Source organism: Musa acuminata, chromosome BXJ2-1, assembly GCF_036884655.1.
Source record: "Musa acuminata AAA Group cultivar baxijiao chromosome BXJ2-1, Cavendish_Baxijiao_AAA, whole genome shotgun sequence".
In the NCBI taxonomy this organism is placed as follows: domain Eukaryota; kingdom Viridiplantae; phylum Streptophyta; class Magnoliopsida; order Zingiberales; family Musaceae; genus Musa; species Musa acuminata.
The window spans coordinates 39,274,774-39,294,708 of record NC_088338.1 but is presented as its reverse complement, the minus strand read 5'-3'; the positions used below and the strand labels follow the sequence as shown (position 1 = coordinate 39,294,708).

The 19,935-nt window shown below is 41.7% G+C and overlaps 1 protein-coding gene across 1 annotated transcript; it reads left to right on the top strand.

Moving 5' to 3' along the window:
- Nucleotides 1–17,162: 17,162 nt before the first annotated feature.
- On the top strand, nucleotides 17,163–19,091 carry LOC104000717 (uncharacterized). The gene is made up of 3 exons (XM_009422831.2): nucleotides 17,163–17,417; nucleotides 17,520–18,594; nucleotides 18,682–19,091. The coding sequence occupies exons 1-3, from the start codon at nucleotides 17,163–17,165 to the stop codon at nucleotides 19,089–19,091; spliced, it is 1,740 nt and encodes a 579-aa protein (XP_009421106.2).
- Nucleotides 19,092–19,935: the final 844 nt, after the last annotated feature.

Below are 19,935 nucleotides of genomic sequence, written 5' to 3'. Positions count from 1 at the left end.
GACAATCCCATATACGAAAGTGTTTTAGACTAGGTTTTCTTCTAGTCCAAAGCTCATAAGGTATTTTTGTAGTTGCTTTAGTTGGTATTCTATTAAGAATGTAAGCTATACTCTTTATTGCTTCTCCCCAGAGTGACTCTAGCAAAGTAGATTAAAGAATCATACTTCTTACCATATATTTAAGTGTGCAGTTTCGTCTTTCGGCTACACCATTCATACTAGGTGACCATGACATTGTATATTGAGGGATAATTCCATACTCTAGGTATAAAGCAAACGGTTCTAGACGTTGTTCACTTGAGTTGTCATTTCTGTCATAATATTCCCCTCCAAGGTCAAATCCGACGCTTTTTATCCTTTTGCTAAGTTGATTTTCAACTTCAGCTTTAAATGATTTGAACATATCCAAAGATTAAATTTTTTTATATATTAGATATAGGTATCCATATCTAGAGTAATCGTCTATGAATGATATAAAGTATTGTTGACCATTTCACAAAGGTGTAGGAAATTACCCAAATATCCGTATGTATCAATTCTAAGACGTCCGTAGCTCTATATGTACATGATCTCTTAGGTTTAGTTTGTTTACCTTTAATGCATTCAACACAAACGTCTAAACTTTAAGTCAATGGGATCAAGAATATATTTTAACATAAGTCTTTCAACTATATTTCTAAAGATATGACCCCAACGTTTGTGCTAGAATACACTCGAATTTTTAATTTTATGTTTAGTACCTCATAATTCTACATTCAGGGATTCATGATAGGATGCTATAGTATTAAACAAATATAGATTGTCATAAGCCATAAGTGAACCAGTTCCAATCATATTTGAATTTAAAGACAAAGTAAACTGATTATTTTTAAATGAACAAGAATAACTAGATTTGTCCAAATAAGAAACAAAAATTAAATTTTATCTAAATAATAGTACAACAAAAGTATATTTCAAATCCAAATAATATCTAATACACAATAATAATCATATGTGCTTATAGCTTCCATATATACCGATTTTTTGTCCCCCACATAAATGCATCTCTCAATATCATTGGGCCTTTGGTAGCTTAGACAACCCTGCATTGAAACACTGATATTAGTAGTTGCATCGGAGTCTAACTACCAAGTGTTTCTTGATACTATAGTTAAATTGACTTCAAAATAAACCAAAGTAAGGAACGTACCCTTTTTAGCACGCTAAGCATGATATTTGACACAATCCTTCTTCAAATGCCTAGATTTCTTGCAAAAGAAACAAGTAAGTCTAAGATAAATGAGTTCACTTATTTGAAGAATTAGAAGGACATCTAAGTTGGCAAACCATTGAATTGGTTCTAAATTACTCATTTCTTTTAGATCTACATATTTTTCTTTATGAACACTTCTAGACTCAAAGGTTGGGAATTTAAGGGCATGTTGAGGGGAATCAAATAGTATGATATCATATATTTCATCTAATCTCCTCTTTCCTTTGACCCTTTAGGATCTTCTAGATGTCATGGAGACTACATATATCACAAAGAATAATAACAAGTAATCAATGGAGAATGAGAGAACCAATTGGGTTTAGGAATTACCTTTGTAGTTTAATCTTCTTGTGATCATCAAAGGGGTGGTTTGAGATTGATCATTAATTTTGCAAAGGATAAGGGTTTTCTAAAAGGAATGAGGGGTGTGGAGAGGTTTAGAGGGGTGTAGAGAGAGTTGGGGGTGATTCTATTGTCGACCCTAACTTGAGTTTTTATAGGGTAGGGTTGCGGGTGGTGGTACCGCTAGTTAAGCCCATGCTACTGCCTACAACTAGTGCATACTGGTGGTGCTACCGCCAGCCTAGCGGTGCCACCGTCAGTGCGTTGTTTTGCTCAAGTTATCGTTGTTTGTTTTCTTTGTTTAACATTATTACTTTTATTTTGAGATGCAGCAAGCAAGTACTCTTGCCTCCTTTTCTTTTGAGATAAGCAAGATCACAATCATTATATGGTACAAGCACTCATTTGCATAAATATTCATTTCCTCGAACGAAGTTCTACTTTCATGAATAGGAGGAAGGATTCTTATAGAAATGATCAGTTCATAAAAGATCAAACATACCAATTATCTATGATTCAGATCTCTTCTTTTGTGAATTGTAAAGAGAAGGAATAAAAGTGAACGATATAAAAAAAGAAGACTCAATTTTAAAAGTCAAGAAATTCAAAAAATATAAAAAAGGAACTCATGTATAAGAATTCTCAAGTTTTAAATATTATGAAAGCAAGATCATGATTAGGATAAAAACTTATTTAAATTTAAATTATCAAATCATCAAAATAGATTCAAAGTGACATAGTTAGATTCATTAATTTATTATTGAAATCTTGATAAGATTTTAGGGATAGAGACATTTTCTAGAATAATGCAGTCCCCTTTTTTTTATGAGTTTGTGATTCATTTAATACAAGCATGCCTTTATCTTTTATGTCAAATAAAAACATGCATCATCGTTTAAAACCGAAAAATAAGATTTATCAATATAAAATGTGTAACACATAATTCCAAAACATAAGACTTCAAATAATCATTACATCATTAAATCATCAAGCATGATTTCATTGAATATAAAACATCTTCAATTAAAATCATTTTGTTACCGATAGTTCTAATTCTAATGATATTTTCTTTGTTATTTTGGCTAGAGAGCTTTATGAAGCATCCACTATCAAAATATCATTTTTGCTCCTAGCTTATGATTGTAAATATATCTACAAAAAAGGGGGTTTTCTTTTAGGTACCTATTTAACTTTGGGTATCTTATCATTTTGCATTGAATTATTTAAGGTTCCTTTAGGGATCCAAATGATCTTAAGTGAACTATACCTTTTAAATGGACATTTATAAGCATAATATCCAAATTTACAATAAAAATTACATTTGTTTTGGGGTGAAACATGCAAAGTTGGGCCTTTGACAAAGATGGTTGGCTTTTGGTGAATGTTACTCACAAAGTCGATTCCATCTCTTCTACGAACATGATCCCTTTTTGTAAGGATCATGTTTAAGGATTTGCTCTCTATTTCAAAATTTTTTAAGGTTTCATGTAATAGCAAAATTTCCTTTTTAAGCATATCTAATTCTTCACATTTTGTATAAGGAGGCAATATTTTATTATCATGCTTAATATTTAATCTATTGAATTCACTAATAAGAGAAGTAAGCTTCTTTTTTTAATAATTTATACTTTTTATTAACTATTTTACATTAATCAAATAAATCATGAAAAGCATTGAACAATTCATCAAAGCATAAGTGGGCTTCGATTGAGTTACTTGCCTCATCGCCAAGTGCTATTAAAGCGTAGTTAGCAACTTCTTTGTTGGTTGGCTCATCATCTTGCTCGAATCGTCTCAAGTAGCTTTTAGCGCTTTCTTTTTCTTCGGTTGCTTCTTCTTCACTTAGGGATATTCACTTATGAAGTGCCCCGGCTTCTTGCATTTATAGCAAATCATTTGGTCATTTTTATGTTTATTTTTGTATTTAATGTCATGTTTAGTTTTGTTCCTTTTTATGAATTTTTTAAATTTTCTTGTTAGAAGTGCCAAATCATCATCATCATCATCATCACTTTAGTTTTCTCTCAAGTTGTCTTCTTGAGTTCTAAGTGCCAAATCCATCCTATTCTTTAGAAGGTTATTCTTAAGTTCTTCATGTACATTGTATGTCATTTCGTAGGTCATCAAAGACCCGATAAGTTCTTGGAGTGGAAAGTTATTTAAGTCCTTAGCTTCTTGAATTGCGGTTACTTTAGGATCTCAACTCTTTGGAAGGGATCTTAATATTTTGTTAACAAGTTTAAAATTTTAAAAAACTTTTATCAAGTGCTTTCAAACCATTGATGATATTCATAAACCGGGTGTACATGTCTCCAATGATCTCGTTTGGTTTCATGCAAAATAATTCATAACCACGAACTAAAAGATTGATTTTTGACTCCTTTACTCTACTCGTGCTTTCGTGTGTGATTTCAAGTGTATGCCAAATGTCATAAGCCATTTCACAAATAGAAACTCAATTAAATTCATTTTTATCCAAAGCATAAAATAAAGCATTCATAGCTTTGGTGTTTAAAGAGAAAGTTTTCTTCTCCAAATCATTCCAATCGTTCATTAGAAGAGAAGACTTTTGAAATCCGTTTTCAACAATATTCCATAACTCGAAATCCATATAAATAAAAAAATCCTCATTCTAGTTTTCCAATAAGTATAGTCCGTTTCATTGAACATGAGAGGACGTGTGATAGAATGACCCTCATGATTGCTAGCACAAGCCATATGTCTTAGGTTTTAAAACAAATCGAAAGTAACCTTGCTCTGATACCAATTGTTAGGATCAAGGCATTAACTAAGCAATCTTTGTCCGGTATGTCAATCGTTCTTCTAGCGAATTCTCGACGAACTTCCGGTTAACTTTTAGCATGCTTTTGGTGAACTCCCGATGAACTCTTAGTGAACTCTCAGCGAGCTCCCGATGAAATCTCGGCAAGCCTTTGGCGAACTCCTAACAAATTCTTGGTGAACTCCCGATGACTTCTCAGTGAGCTCTCGACGAACTCTCGGCGTGCTCTCGACGAACCCTCGATGAGCTTCCGACACATCATCCGAATCTTTGTCATATCATTCGGTCTTTAACTCCGGCTCAACATCTGCTTTATATCTTATTCATTATCGAAGTTAAACATATAATACTTATCTCAATATATGGATTATATCAGTAATTTATCAATTAATTTCATCATCAAAATCCAAGATTCAATAGTGATTTCAAATTGACAAAACCAATAAATATATGATATAATGGTTATAAAATATGATTATGGCAAACCGATTATGAAATAAAAAGAAAAAAATTTCAAGAGCATACCGAGTAGAATAAAATTCATGATCGTATCAAATAAATCGATTCCATCAAAGGAATCTTTTAGATTTGGACTTTATAATATGAACAATATGGATAAAGCATGGCTTTGATATAACTAATGTTAGCAAAAATAATCTATAAATTAAATATATGATAAAAAATTAAAATTAGCTCCTGCCATAGAACAAGTTTGTAGCCATATTACTCAAGAACAATTCGTGTTTTCTAGTCTATGCCTTATCAAGGATGTATAAATCTTGATGGTAGCCATGGGCCTACATATAGGCTAGATAAGAGATCGTAATTTATCGTAATTCATGAAATACTTAATGTATTATCCTTAATGCTTTCATTATTTATGAAAGTAATTTAAAATATTTTGACATAATCTCTCCTTTATAACTAATAAAGTTATTTTATTTAGCTTACATCATTATGATAACAATGATAATAATATAATTGAAATCATAATGTAATATGTGGATCATCTATCTTGAGAGATTCTAATGAAATTTGAAATTCTCAACATCCTATGCATTTATTCTTTGCCCATATTTTTATACAAGGGATTGATGTCTTTTTCTTTTCTATTGTTTGATATTTATCTGTTTCGAAAAAGAAAAGTAATTATAAGTATGCTATACTCCAAACCCTTTTAATCAACTTGATTTATATGATTCGGTTGAGTTACCTACATACGTTGGAACTTTCTTCATCTTGTCATTGTTGGGGATGGAGGAGCAAGGAAAAAACAGAATACTATGATACGAGTAAAAAGAATCCTTTCGATTTAAGAAAACTAATATAGTATTTAAAACAAGAGGATTGTCAAGAACACTTACAAGATATTCTCAAGTGTACACACTCTCTATATTCCTTGCTTCATGAACTATGGTCCTATTTATAGGACCTAGTTGTAACCACCCTATAACTACTAGATCATGATTGTCGTAGTTATTGAAATTACCCTATAACTACTAGATCATGATTGAAGTAATTATTGAAACCACTCTATAACTACCTAGATAACTATGAATCAAATCTCAACACTCCCCCTTGATTCATAGTTGCATACATCGATTTGCGACATGAAATAAACATGCTTTTGAACTGGAAGCGATTTGGTGAGGATATCCGCAACTTGTTCATTTGTTCTGCAATAATGGCTCCACTTGCTATAAGATCTCGGATGAAATGATAGCATATCTCTATATGCTTTGTTCTTCTATGAAATGTTAGATTTTTCGTCATTCCAATTGTGGCTTTTTTGTCACAAAATATTTTCGTTACTTCTTTTTGTTCTTGATGAAGATCTTCAAGAAGTCTTCTAAGCCATATTGCTTGACAAGCTGCTAATGTTGCGGCTACATATTCTGCTTCAGATGTCGACAATGCAGTTGTTGCTTGCTTTTTAGAACCCCAAGATATAACTCCCGATCCGAGGCAAGTACTCTTTCTATCATCTAAAGCTCCTTGTTGCTGTGAATATCCTTTTGCTACAAGCCGAGACTTATGCTTTTGGATAATTCTATCTGCATTAAACTTTGTTTTGAACACCCATTTTAATCCAATAGCTTTCTTTTCTTTCGGTAGATCCATTAACTCCCAAGTTTTATTCTTCTCAATTGACTTGATTGACTTGATTTCCTCTTTCATTACTTTTCTCCATTCCTCTTTTTCAACTGCTTCCTTAAAAGTTGTTGGATCTGAAATAAACAAAGCAAATTTCGAGTCATCAATTTTTGTTAGTGATCTGAAATTTCTTGGAGGGGTTTCATTTGAGGAATCAAAATTTGAAGTGCTATTGGGTGAGGTTGACGATGAACTTGTTGGAGTAGGATCTGTCACTTGATTCTACCGAGTGTCTAGTTCTATTGGAATCTGCATTTGTGTTTCACTTTTATTGGTCTCCCAATTCTAACTTGCCCTTTCATCAAACATAACATTTCTGTTAATAATAACTTTGTCACTAACAGGGTTATATAATCGATATGCTTTCGATTGTAAGGAATAACCAATTAAGATGCATTTTTCAGATTTTTCATCAAGCTTATGATGATTTTGTGAATTCACCAAAGCATAAACAATACAACAAAAAATTCTTAGATGTCTAACACTTGGTTTCATACCATACCAAGCCTCAAAAGGAGTTCGATTCATAACAGCTTTTGTTGGTGAAATATTCAACAAATAAACCGTTGTTGCAACTGCTTCTACCCAAAACTAATTTGGAATTTGGTTTCCTTTAAGCAAACTTCTTGCTATTTCAACGACAGTTCAATTTTTACGTTCAACTACATCATTTTGCTCCGGTGTGTATGGTGCTATCAATTCTCTATGAATATCATTTTCTTCACAAAAAGAATTAAACTCATTAGATAAAAATTCACCACCTCTATCTGTCCGAAGTATCTTTATGTGTCTACCATTTTGCCTTTCTACAAGTGTCTTGAATTTCGAAAATTATCAAATGTTTCATATTTCAGTTTCAAAAAATATACCCAACTCATGCGATTATAATCATCCGTAAACAATAAAAAATATTGACTTCCACCAAATGATTTTATATTCATAGGTCCACATAAGTCAGCATGAATTAATTCAAGACAATTAGATGCTCTCCATGCTTTTCCAATAGGAAATGATTTTTTCCTTTGTTTGCCATAAATGCATCCTTCACATACATCAAGTGTATTAATCTTGGGTAATCCGAAAACCATTCCTTTTTTATTTAACAACCTTAAACCCTTAATGTTAAGGTATCCATATCTTAAATGCCATAAACTAGACTCATTCTTTTGAGTTGCGACAAGCACATGCCTTTCAATATTTGACACATCAAGTGGAAACATCTTGTTTTACGTCATGCAAACATTTATTATAATCAAACTAGATTTTTGATTTTTAATAGTGCATGAACCATTATCAAATATTACTGAATATCCATCTATCAATTGTCCAACACTCAACAAATTATGTGATAAAGTAGGAACAAAAAAAATATTATCAAGGTATTTTACCTTTCTTTGATTTGTCTTCACATCAATTGTTCCTTTCCCTTCCACTTGGATTTGCTTGCTAAGTCTAACTAACTTTTAACTTGTGAGTTTCATCAATATATCTAAATATTAATTTTATGCTTGACATATGATTAGAACACCCACTATCCAGAAACCAAATATCATTTGAGATATCATGAACTTGTGAATGAGTCATAAACAACTTACTATTTTCTTCATTTTCCTCCACATAGCTTGCTTGCTTTTCTCTTTTCTAGCAATCTGTCTTCCTGTGACTAAACTTTTTATAATAGTGACATTGAATTCCACTCTTGTAATTTTTTTGATCATAATTTGATTGCCCTTGTTCATATGCTCATCAAAGTGTCCTCTTCCTCTTCCATTTCCTCTACTACGAAATCCTCCTCTACCACGTCCTCTTCCTGCTGATCTTTTGTCTTCTTTTGAAGTAGAAGACTCCCCCTTAACCTGAAATGCTTTTTCTTCACTTTTTTCAAATGACCTATTCAACCTTGCTTCATGTGCTTGCAAGGAACCCATTAGTTCATCAAATGAATATGTAGATAAATCTTTTGACTCCTCAATTACGGCAACAACATGATCAAATTTTGAAGTTAAACTTCTCAAAACTTTTGCAACAATTATATGATCAGAAAGATGTTCACCATAAGATTTCATTTGACTAACAATTTCAGTCACTCGAGAAAGAAAATCTTACACCGATTCATTGTTTTTCATGAACAAAATTTCAAACTCACGACGGAGGGTTTAAAGTTTTACCGTAATCACCCTTGATGAGCCTTTAAATTCATTTTGAAGTATTAACCAAGCTTGCTTTGAGGTTGTCGCTACTACAATTCTTGAGAAGATTGTCTCATGTACAGCTTGTTGAATGAAGAACAATGCCTTTGAGTCCTTCTTTCTATTCTCCCTCAGCCTGATTTCCTCATCCGGATCTGCATATCCATTCTCTATTAACTCCCAAAGATCTTGAGACTTGAACAGAGTCTTCATCTTGATACTCCAAAATTCATAATTTTTTCCCAAGAAGATAGGAATAAGGGGTTGAGACATGGAATTGCCATTAAAAGCTATAATGCCCAGTTCAGATTGAAATTAGGCTCTGATACCACTAATGTTGGGAATGGAGGAGCAAGGAAAAAACAGAATACTATGATACGAGTAAAAAGAATCCCTTCGATTCAAGAAAACTAATGTAGTATTTAAAACACAAGGATTGTCAAGAACACTTACAAGATATTCTCAAGTGCACACTCTCTATATTCCTTGCTTTATGAACTATGATCCTATTTATAAGACCTAGTTGTAACCACCCTATAACTACTAGATCATGATTGTGGTAGTTATTGAAATCACCATATAACTACTAGATCATGATTGAGGTAGTTATTGAAATCACTCTGTAACTACCTAGATAACTATGAATCAAATCTCAACAGTCATCCTTTGTAGCATGCATACACTATTAGATTCATGGAAGCTGAGATTGCTAGCTCCAAATTATCTATATGTACTTCGTTCCTCACTAGTTAGCTGGCTCATGTGTCCATCATCACTTTTATTTGTTGCGGAACGTGGAAAGAAAAAATAATGTTGCACTCGATGCAAGAACATCGCAGATGCATTGGCCATTTTGATGGCTTGCATGGGACAACGATGTTTCAGATATTGGAGACCCTAAATAAAAGAAAAGGATTAAGAAAACACTCACAGGTAAGGTGAGGTCTTATGATAATTCAAAAATTCATTTCTTATTCTATCGGACGCTATTATATCACCCAGAGTTGGTTCTACTGCTGCTATGACTGACATAAACTAGAGATATCTAAAGGACTAACAACTTTAATGGGTATATCTCATTGTTTTACATTATTTGTTGATTGTTATATCTCCCAAACTTCACGTAGGTGATCTTATGTTGGTGTTTTCATTAAGTCAGATACACAAAACTTAATTTCTATGATAGTCTTTTAAGAACAAATGACAATTAAAAGCTTCATAATAGGAAGCAAAAACCAAGGTGCATTCATTTAAATGATGTCTATATTAAGCACAATTTTTGACCTTATGGGGTATATATGTATATATGTGTATATATATATATATATATTTATTTATATGCTAGTAGTATAAAATTGGGAGTGCATTCCATTATTTTTAGTCAATTCCAAGCATGATTACTGTCTCTTCTTTTGCAAAGACATTTTAATATGATTGCAAAGACAAAGAAAAGAGCAGAAAATGTAATCCCAGTGCATTGGACATTTATTTATACCTTTAAGCTTCTTATCGTGGAAGCAACTTAAAATGTATAATTAGTATACTGTGTGCCTTTTATAATCTTAGAAATATCGAGTAAATACATGAAAATGATGATATTTGTTTTTTTTTTTATCAGTATACGTATTAAGATAATGTTCATGATATATATATTTATCAGTATATGCATTAAGATTATTCATTATCAATTGTCTTTTCGTAAAGGCATAAACCAAAATGACTATTATTCTTATTCTAGAGGGCCTTTATGGACTTTGTAATCGTAGGAACTCCACCTTTGCGATAAGAGTGAGATTTAATATAATAATAACAAATTGATTGATTAGCTACGAAACACAGATGACATATTACTACAATAATATAAGAAGGAGTTTCACCATAAACTCATCTTTGTGATAAATAGTACTCATATGTAGAAGGATAAAAGAGTAGATGATTCGAAGTAATACGATCCATAAGATATGACTATTTAAATTCGTGAGAAGAGCTCTCTTATAAGAGAATGTCCATCTAAAAGCATGGCAAAAGAATTGAACGATCTCTAGAAATTCTCATAAATAATTAATGTGTTACAGCATAACGTAGATATCAATAATATGTGTGACAATATTCTTCGAGACTTGGAAGTGTGAAGAAGTTGAAGTATCTAAAACACTTTACCTATTGCACAATATGAACAATTTTGATAAATTTATTAAAAATTTTGAGCATTGTGGGGATTATTAGATATTTTAATGGAAACCACAAAAAAAAAGCACTTATCTTTTATTTTATTTACTTATTCCTTTCCTTTCTAATTTTTATTTACTTCTGTTAGATGTAATTTCGATATTTCAATTGGATTTATTGGTTATGATTACACATAACCATTTGGATTATCATTTTTCTGAGTAGCTACAGATAAAACTGTTCTACATAAAGAGGATCTACTGCTTAGTTTACGCAATGAAAAATATTCTCTTCTCACATCTAAGATTCTTCTATAAATCACTTTTAAGATTTTCTACAAAAAAAAATCTTCCTTGATGCTACTCTTTTTCATGTACCTGTCAATCACCTTATGGTCTGCAATAAGAAAATATCGATTTATAGATTCCATAACTAAGAACATAAGAAATGGGACGAATACTGTAACATCTTCTCCGGAAGCAAAGGTGCAAAATGGGCAACATCAGATCTATTCAAATAAACAACAAAGGTGCTCCTATATATATATATTGTGTTGGGTATCCATGTTTGCGTCAAGTTGCAGAAATTGATGGTATTTCCTATCACAATGTTCTAATCACTGTGTTCTATCTGGAACTTGTACTACCAATATAATTGTACCTGACCTCATCATTATGCATGCAAACAAAGTCCAGCCTTGCTAACTGACCATGGGAACTTGTGGGGAGCCGTATCCATGTAAGAAGTCATTTGTCCCAGAGAAGATTACCTGAGATGAGATAAGATAGACAGGTTTGGAGATATATATATATCTATATATATATATGTTATGGTGGCCTCCATTAAGACCACTACCTTCTCTACCATTTTCTTCTTTACCTTCTCTATCATTACCACACTTCACATAGGTTACAACAGTCTTAGCAATGTGACAATGTCGATGGTATCATCTATGAAGAAATTAGGGGGTACTGGAATTTTCTGATAAGTTACTGTGAGCTCAAGGTGAAACGAAAGAGAGACTATTGTTAATATGGTGCTCTCTATTTAAACATGTAAGTGATAGCAGATAAGATTTTCCTAATTATATGAAGAAATCTCTCTATTCTGTTGAGGGAAATCATCTATTTTGTTGAAGAAAATCCTTTAGAGAGGAACATGTTAATGCATTCAAGCTTCTTCAATAATGTTTTTTCAATAAAGCTTCTTCAATAATTCATTTTATCTTATATTCTTTTCAATATAGTATCAGAGCAGGTGTCTCATCGGACTCCCCTCTTCGTCCGTTGTATGGCCATCTGCTATATGGCGTGTGACGCCTTCACTGCTTCAGCTTCCTCCTTTGCTGTAGCTTTCTCCTCTATTACAGCTTTCTCCTCTACTGCAACTACCTCCTTTGCTGCACCTCTGTTGCAACTTTCTCCTTTATTACAGCTTTCTCCTCTACTGTAGCTTTCTCCTCTATTGCAACTACCTCCTTTGCTGCACCTCTGTTGCAACTTTCTCCTCTATTACAGCTTTCTCCTCTACTGTAGCACAGTTTTCTCCTCTATTGTAGCTTTCTCCTCTACTGTAGCTACCTCCTCTGCTGCATCTCTGTTGCAGCTTTCTCCTCTACTATAGCTTTCTCCTTTGCTGTACCTTTCTCCTCTACTGTAGTATCGTTGTAGCTTTCTCCTCTACTGCACCTCTACTACAGCTTCCTCCTCTACTGCAGCTTTCTCCTTTGCTGCACCTCTACCGCAGCTTCTTCCTCTACTATAGCTACATCCTCTGCTGTAGCTACCTCCTCTACTGCATCTCTACTGTAGCTTTCTCCTCTACTGTAGCATCGCTGCAACTTCCTCCTCTACTGTAGCATCACTGCAACTTCCTCCTCTACTACGGCTTCTTCCTCTGCTATAGCATTGCTATAGCTTTCTCCATTGCTGCAGCTTTGTCCTCTGCTGCAGCTGTCGCCGTCGTTGTCGCAGTCGCAACAGTAGCAGTAGCGATATGCTCTTGCCCTACCCAAAAACCTCTCTCGTAAACTATTTGCTTTGCATCGATCCAAGATTGGTGCACCATCTTGCATGGAAATACATTCTAGCTTCTTCAACAATGTTTCTTCTTCTTCAATAATTCATTTTCCTCAATAGAACAACAATATTTCCTCATGTAGTTGGGAAATCTCGACTGCTATAATGGGAAATCTTAATGGGTGATGATCAAAGTGAGATTCTCGACAATGCTTATCGCCCAAAGTTATTTCTTTCACTCAAAGGCAAGTACATATGAAGCTAAAGTTCCTCTCGACAATGTTAATCTCCCGAAGTTATTTCTCATTCAATCAAAGGGAACTAACTACATATGAAGCTAAAGTTCGTCTCACCAACATCTTACCTTTGCATTAGCTTAACCGTGGCGTGTGTAACTTACAGTCATCTCACCACCTCCAGCGGCAGGCTCCGTTTCTTAGACATTTTGCCCTCACGCTTTGCGCATGCAGATTTTTATATGCCAACCAACCAATCCTTTGTTAACGCATTCTTCCCTTCCTCTGCACTCGGAACAAAGCATTACAGCTGATAGGGGAAATAATGGCGACATGACGTGTCACGACGACGGCCCCACGTGGGTGCCACTCTGCCCGATGTGGAAGGCAATAATGCTGACTCGACTCGCGTTGACGTCACCCGCTATCAAGCAACGACTTCCGACCCCGCACGCTTGACCGCGGCAGTGCAGGACGACTACCGACCCTTGCCCATACCCTGCGATGATCCGGTTCTCCACGCAAAGCCAGTAACGACGTCAGACGCCATCAGAGGTGCGACCCCGCCTCACACAGGCGGGTACATCAGGTGACAGTAAGCTTCCCTATAAATACCCTGGCACCCTAAATAGGTGAGGGGGGGACACAACTCACACATAAGCACTCCCTCTTCCACCATCCTCTCCACGCCGCTAACTTGGTCGTCGGAGGGGTCGGGTCGAGCCTCCGACCCGACCAGTGTGCAGGTGCGAGACGAGGTTGCCTCTTCCCCGACGCTGCGGCAGAGCTCTCCCCCTGACGGGACATCCAGATCACCGCGGTCGGCCACCAGAAGGACCCGAGGCACGCCACGCAAGATCCCCGCCATTCGGACCCCTGAACAAGCTGCGACGGCCCCGAGGCCACGGCTAAAAAAGTTATTTACCATAACAGATTGGCGCTAGAAGGAGGGCCCGAATGTCGACCGATCAGCAGACCCACTTTGGCGAACCCGCAGCTACGGGGTCGCGCCCAGTCAGGACCCCAGGGGATCATCCCTCGCGGGAGGAGCTCCGAGACGAACGCCCCGCCACGACTTCGGAGCGATACTGGCAGCTGTTCAATGACTCGGGCTTGTCGCCGCCCGACGCCCCCGTCGGCCCACCACCTGTTTCGCCCGAAGCCTTCCATGATCTCGCCCACCAAGTGCGGGCACTAGCGGGCGTGGTGCAGACTATCATCCAGCTTGCCTCCCAGCCAACGCCCCCACATGCAACCAGGCCTCTGCAACAACGAGAACCCGCCCCCCGGATGCACACGTCGCTCCCCGAGCCCCCTCTGTCGCCTCGAAACCAAACGGCCCAGCTCGGGGACCGGGAGGCGGAAGGCACGTCGAGTCGCCCGGAGCCCGAACGGCCGTCTGCGAACCCGACGAACGCCCTGCAAGCCCAGTTGCATCTCTTCAATCAACGCCTCAACGAAGTGCAACAAGAGATTCGCAGGTCGAAAGGGGAGCCCGGAGCGGACGGATACCAAGGGTCCCCGTTCGTACCCGAAATACAAGATCAAGCCATCCCACCACACTTTCGACTCCCATCCCTGGACGCCTATGACGGCGCCACTGACCCCGCGGATCACGTAGCCACGTTTCGCGCCCAAATGGCGCTATATGGGACTTCCAACGCCTTGATGTGCAGGGCATTCCCAACGACTTTGAGGGGACCGGCCCGCGCATGGTACGACGGCCTCAAGGCCGGGACCATCTCTTCCTTTGACCAGCTCGCCCGGGACTTTGAGCTCAACTTCCTCGCCTACGCCCGCCCGAAGCCGTCCGTGGCATTGCTCCTCGGGCTCAACCAAAGGGAGGATGAGTCCCTCTCCCACTTCCTGAACCATTTTACGACACAGATCCGAGGGCTCTCGGATGCTCACCCTTCTCTATTGATGCAGGCTTTCATGATAGGCTTGTGGCCCTCCAGGTTATTTTGGTCCCTAGTAGAGCGACCTCCCACGACGATACCCGAGATGCTCCAACGTGCGAGCCAGTTCGTCGCCGCGGAAGCATGGATGGCCGGGAGACCCGGGGGACACAAAGGGACCAAGCCAGAGCCGCCTCGGCAGCAGCAACCCGCGGCATCTCGGCGTAGGTTGGACCGATCCGACCCGTCGACTTTGAGGCCCCCTCTCCTAGCCTTGAACTCGTCCCGAACGGAAATATTCCTTCACATAAGGGAGAAGGGGCTGCTCAAAGAACCTTACCCGATGAGAAGTCCGTGGGCGTTGGCAGACCAATCGAAGTACTATCGCTTCCACCGGAAACGTGGGCACGACACTAAACAGTGTCGGGAGCTAAAGAGACAGATCGAGGAGCTCATCCGTAGGGGGCACCTCGGCCAGTACCTCCGCCCAGACAAGGAACCTTAGCCACGCCCAAAGGGTCCCATCGAGTGACACAACGACGTAATAACAGGCGGCCCCACGTCTGGTGGGGATTCCATGACTAGAAAGAAGGCGTACGCCAGAGCTGCCTCAGCCGAAGCTCCCAGACGCGCGCCCGGGCCTGACGTCACCTTCCTGGTCTGGACATCCGAACTGGCCGAGCACGATGACGCGCTCGTAATATCAGCCAGAATCGCCAATGCACAGGTAAGAAGAATCATGGTCGATACCGGGAGCTCGGCCGACATACTCTACTTCGACGCCTTCCAGAAACTCGGCCTATCCAGAGACAACATGAAGCCGATATCCTCGGCGCTCACCGGATTCACCGGTGATTCAATCTCACCACTAGGGGCGGTCACTTTGCCCTTAACCCTGGGAACCCCGCCGAGGTCGAAGACAGTAATGACCACCTTCTTGGTGATCGACCTCCCCGTCGCGTACAATGCCATTCTCGGTCGGCTGGCCCTCAACAAAATCAGAGCCGTCATCTCGACCTACTACCAAACTGTGAAGTTCCCGACCCACGCCGGGACCGGAGAGATCACAGGAAGTCCTCGAGAATCCCGACGCTGCTACCTGACCGTCGTCTCGTTACACAAGAAGGCCAGGACCGAATCGCCGTTGGCAGACCCTCGGGAAACGCAGAAGCCGGCCCCCCATCTTGAGCCGAGGGGGTCCACCATCGCTATGCCGCTGCTAGAGGATCGGCCGGAGCAGACGGTTAGGATCGGGTCGGAGCTACCCAAGCAAGAACGAGGACAGCTCGTCGGCCTTCTACAGAAGAACGCTGATGTCTTCGCCTGGTCGCCCTCTGACATGACAGGCGTCGACCCGAAAGTCGCCCTACATCACCTCAGTATCTCACCTGACGCCCGCCCGGTAAAACAAAAGCTGAGAAGGCAGGCCCCAGAGCGGCAGGTAGCCGTGCGAGAAGAAGTAGCTCGACTCTTGGAGGCAGGCTTCATAAAAGAAGCCAGATACCCGCAATGGCTATCCAATGTAGTCCTCGTCAAAAAAGCTAATGGAAGCTGGAGGATGTGCGTTGATTACACCAGTCTCAACAATGCATGCCCGAAGGACTGTTATCCCCTTCCGAAGGTCGACCAGCTGGTCGACGCCACGGCAGGTCACGCCCGCCTCTCGTTTATGGACGCCTTCTCGGGATATAACCAGATCAGAATGGCGCCCGAAGATCAAGAGCACACGGCCTTTCTCACCGATCAAGGGGTTTACTTTTACACAGTCATGCCCTTCGGATTAAAGAACGCCGGGGCAACATACCAGAGAACGGTGAACAAAATGTTCGCCCACCAGATCGGGCGCAACATGGAGGTGTACGTCGACGACATGATCGTGAAAATCCAAGAGGCCGGAGCCCACCTAGCCGATCTGACCGAGGCATTCGCCATGTTGCGCAAGTTCGGCATGCGACTCAACCCCGCGAAGTGCGCCTTCGGCATCACGTCGGGGAAGTTCCTCGAGTTCATTATACACGAAAGAGGAATTGATGCCAACCCGGAGAAGGTCCAGGCGATCATCAATATGTAATCACCTCGGACGATCAAAGACCTGCAGCGCCTCAACGGGAAGCTCATCGCCATGTCCCGCTTCCTTGCCCGATTAGGCGATCGCTGCCTCCCCTTCTTCAGGGCGCTGAAGAACCCGAAAGGTTTCCAATGGACGACAGAATGCGAGGAAGCCCTCAAGCAAGTGAAACAACACTTGGCCAACCTCCCTCGGCTTGCCTCAGTCTCTCCCGGGGAGAAGTTGAGCATCTACCTAGCTGCCTCCCCGCACGCAGTAAGCTCCGTCCTGGTTAAGGAAAATTCTGGTGAGCAGCTCCCGGTCTACTATGTCAGCCACGTCCTCAACGGTCCTGAGGAGCGATACCCACCGATCGAGAAGCTAGCGCTCACGCTCATATTGTTCGCCCGGAAGCTACGCCCCTATTTCTAGGCTCACCCGGTGGAGGTCATTACGGACCAGCCGCTTCGTCAGGTCTTGTCTAAGTTCGATGTTGCTGGACGGCTTCTCAAATGGGCGGTGGAGCTCGGCAAGCACGACATTCAATACGTGCCCAGGACAGCTATCAAAGCCCAGTCCGTGGCCGACTTCATCGCGGAATTAACCCAGATCGGGGACGAGAGCCTCGGACAGCTTCCCGAGGCCTGGGTCCTGCACGTCGACGGATCAGCCAACTCAAAAGGTGCCGGCGCGGGGCTGGTGTTGCAGGCTCCCGACGGGCGGTCGTTCGAGCGCTCCCTCCGCTTCGGGTTCCGGGCCACCAACAATGAGGCGGAATACGAGGCGCTTCTGGCAGGACTCAGGTTGGCCCTCGAGATGCAGGTGGTCGCCATCCGCGTCCTCACCGACTCCCAGCTGGTGGCCGAGCAACTCAACGGGGGATACGAGGCCCGCGACCCGACCATGGCGAAATACCTGGCACAGGTAAAGAACCTGACCGCCAAGTTCCTTCATTTTACATTATTTAACGTCCCGAGGGGAGAAAACGAGCATGCCGACACACTAGCTAAGCTGGCATCAAAACCAGCCCCCGAAGTCAGGCCCGGGGTCGAGGAGCTACCCGCCCGCGCAATCGAAATCGCAGCCGCAGCCTCGGGTAGTGCGCCTACCATCTGGGTACAAGAACTGCTCCGCTTCAAACGGGACGGGACTCTCCCGCCCGACAAAGCCACATCTCGGTGCCTACGTCGCGCACATGCATGGTACACCGAGGTGGGTGGACGTCTCTACAAGCGGTCCTTCTCATACCCCCTCCTACGGTGCTTAGAGCCCGACGAAGCCCGGACCGTCCTGGTTGAGGTCCATGAAGGGGTCTGCGGGGAACACATCGGCGGGCGAACCCTGGCACATAAGATACTCCACCAAGGTTACTACTGGCCGACCATGTGTCAGGATGCAAAGGCCCACGTGCAACGGTGTAGCTCATTCCAAGAACACGCCCGCACACCCCGGCTGCCCGCAGTCCCGTTAACCCCCATGGACTGCGCGTGGCCATTCGCGCAATGGGGTTTGGACCTCCTCGGTCCCTTCTCCCCAGCCTCGGGATAGCAGAGATACATCGTCGTAGGCGTAGATTATTTCACAAAATGGGTAGAGGCCGAGCCGTTGGCGACAATCACGGAACGACAAATAGAAAAGTTCGTGTGGAAGAACTTGGTGACTCGGTTCGGCCTGCCGAACACCATCATCACAGATAATGGGCCCCAGTTCGCTGGTCGGAAGTTTCGGGAGTTCTGCGCGAACCACGGAATCCAGCTAAGGTTCAGCTCGGTGGCTCACCCGCAGACAAACGGGCTGGCGGAGGTGACCAACCGGTCCATCCTAGACGGGCTCAAAAGAAGAGTGTCCGCGGCTCGATCAGCTTGGACGGATGAACTCCCAAGCGTGCTATGGGCGCTACGCACCACTCCCACAACCGCGACTAGAGAGTCCCCTTACAGCCTCGCGTTCGGAACTGAAGCTGTCCTCCCACCCGAGGTAGCCATCGCCACCCTTCGAACATGAAGCTATGACGAGGAAGCCTCAGAAGAAGGACTTCGAGCCGCCCTCGATCTGCTGGAGGAGCGGCGTGCCGACGCACACGTAAGAGCCCTCTCTTACAAAAGAGCGGTCGCGAGGGTTTACAACCGAAAGGTACGACCTCGACCCATCAAACTAGGCGACCTAGTCCTACGAAGGACCGAGGTCAGCGATTCGACCTGGGCACGAGGCAAGTTGGCTCCCAGCTGGGAAGGCCCTTACCGGGTGACCGAAGTCATCTGAACCGGGACATTCCGACTCACCACGGTGATGGGTCACTCCCTGCCAAGAACTTGGAACACCCAAAACCTCAAAAGGTTCTTTCCGTAAGCAAGAGACTTGGCCAAAGACAGAGCCATACCAAAACGCAGACAGTCAATTGAGAAGAAGAGAGAGACCATGTTTATTCAAAAAAGCGCGTTACAAAACAAAGCAAAAAGTACAGAGGTCTTCATTCCTCAGGGGCATCTGGGCTGTCGTCAAAAGGAACCTCAGCTGGCATGTTGACACCCAGATCCTCGGGGAAGGAACCAAAGGGATCCTCTACGACCTCCGAGTCAGGATTGCGCGCCTTGAAACGAGCAAGGGCAACCCGATACCCATACTCGTACGAGACCCGCCCGGTCCGAACAAGGCCGAGCTGGAAGCCCGAGGAACCCTTGTAGTCCTCGATCAGCTTCTTCTCCTTCCCTGGCCTTTGGCGGATCTCAGCATCAAGGGCCACGGAGGCCCTCTACGCCTCGGCCCGCGACTCTTTGAGGCGCCGGATCAGTTCGAGAGAGTCCGTCCTCGCTGAGCGAGCCTCGGCCACCGACGCCCTCAAATGCAT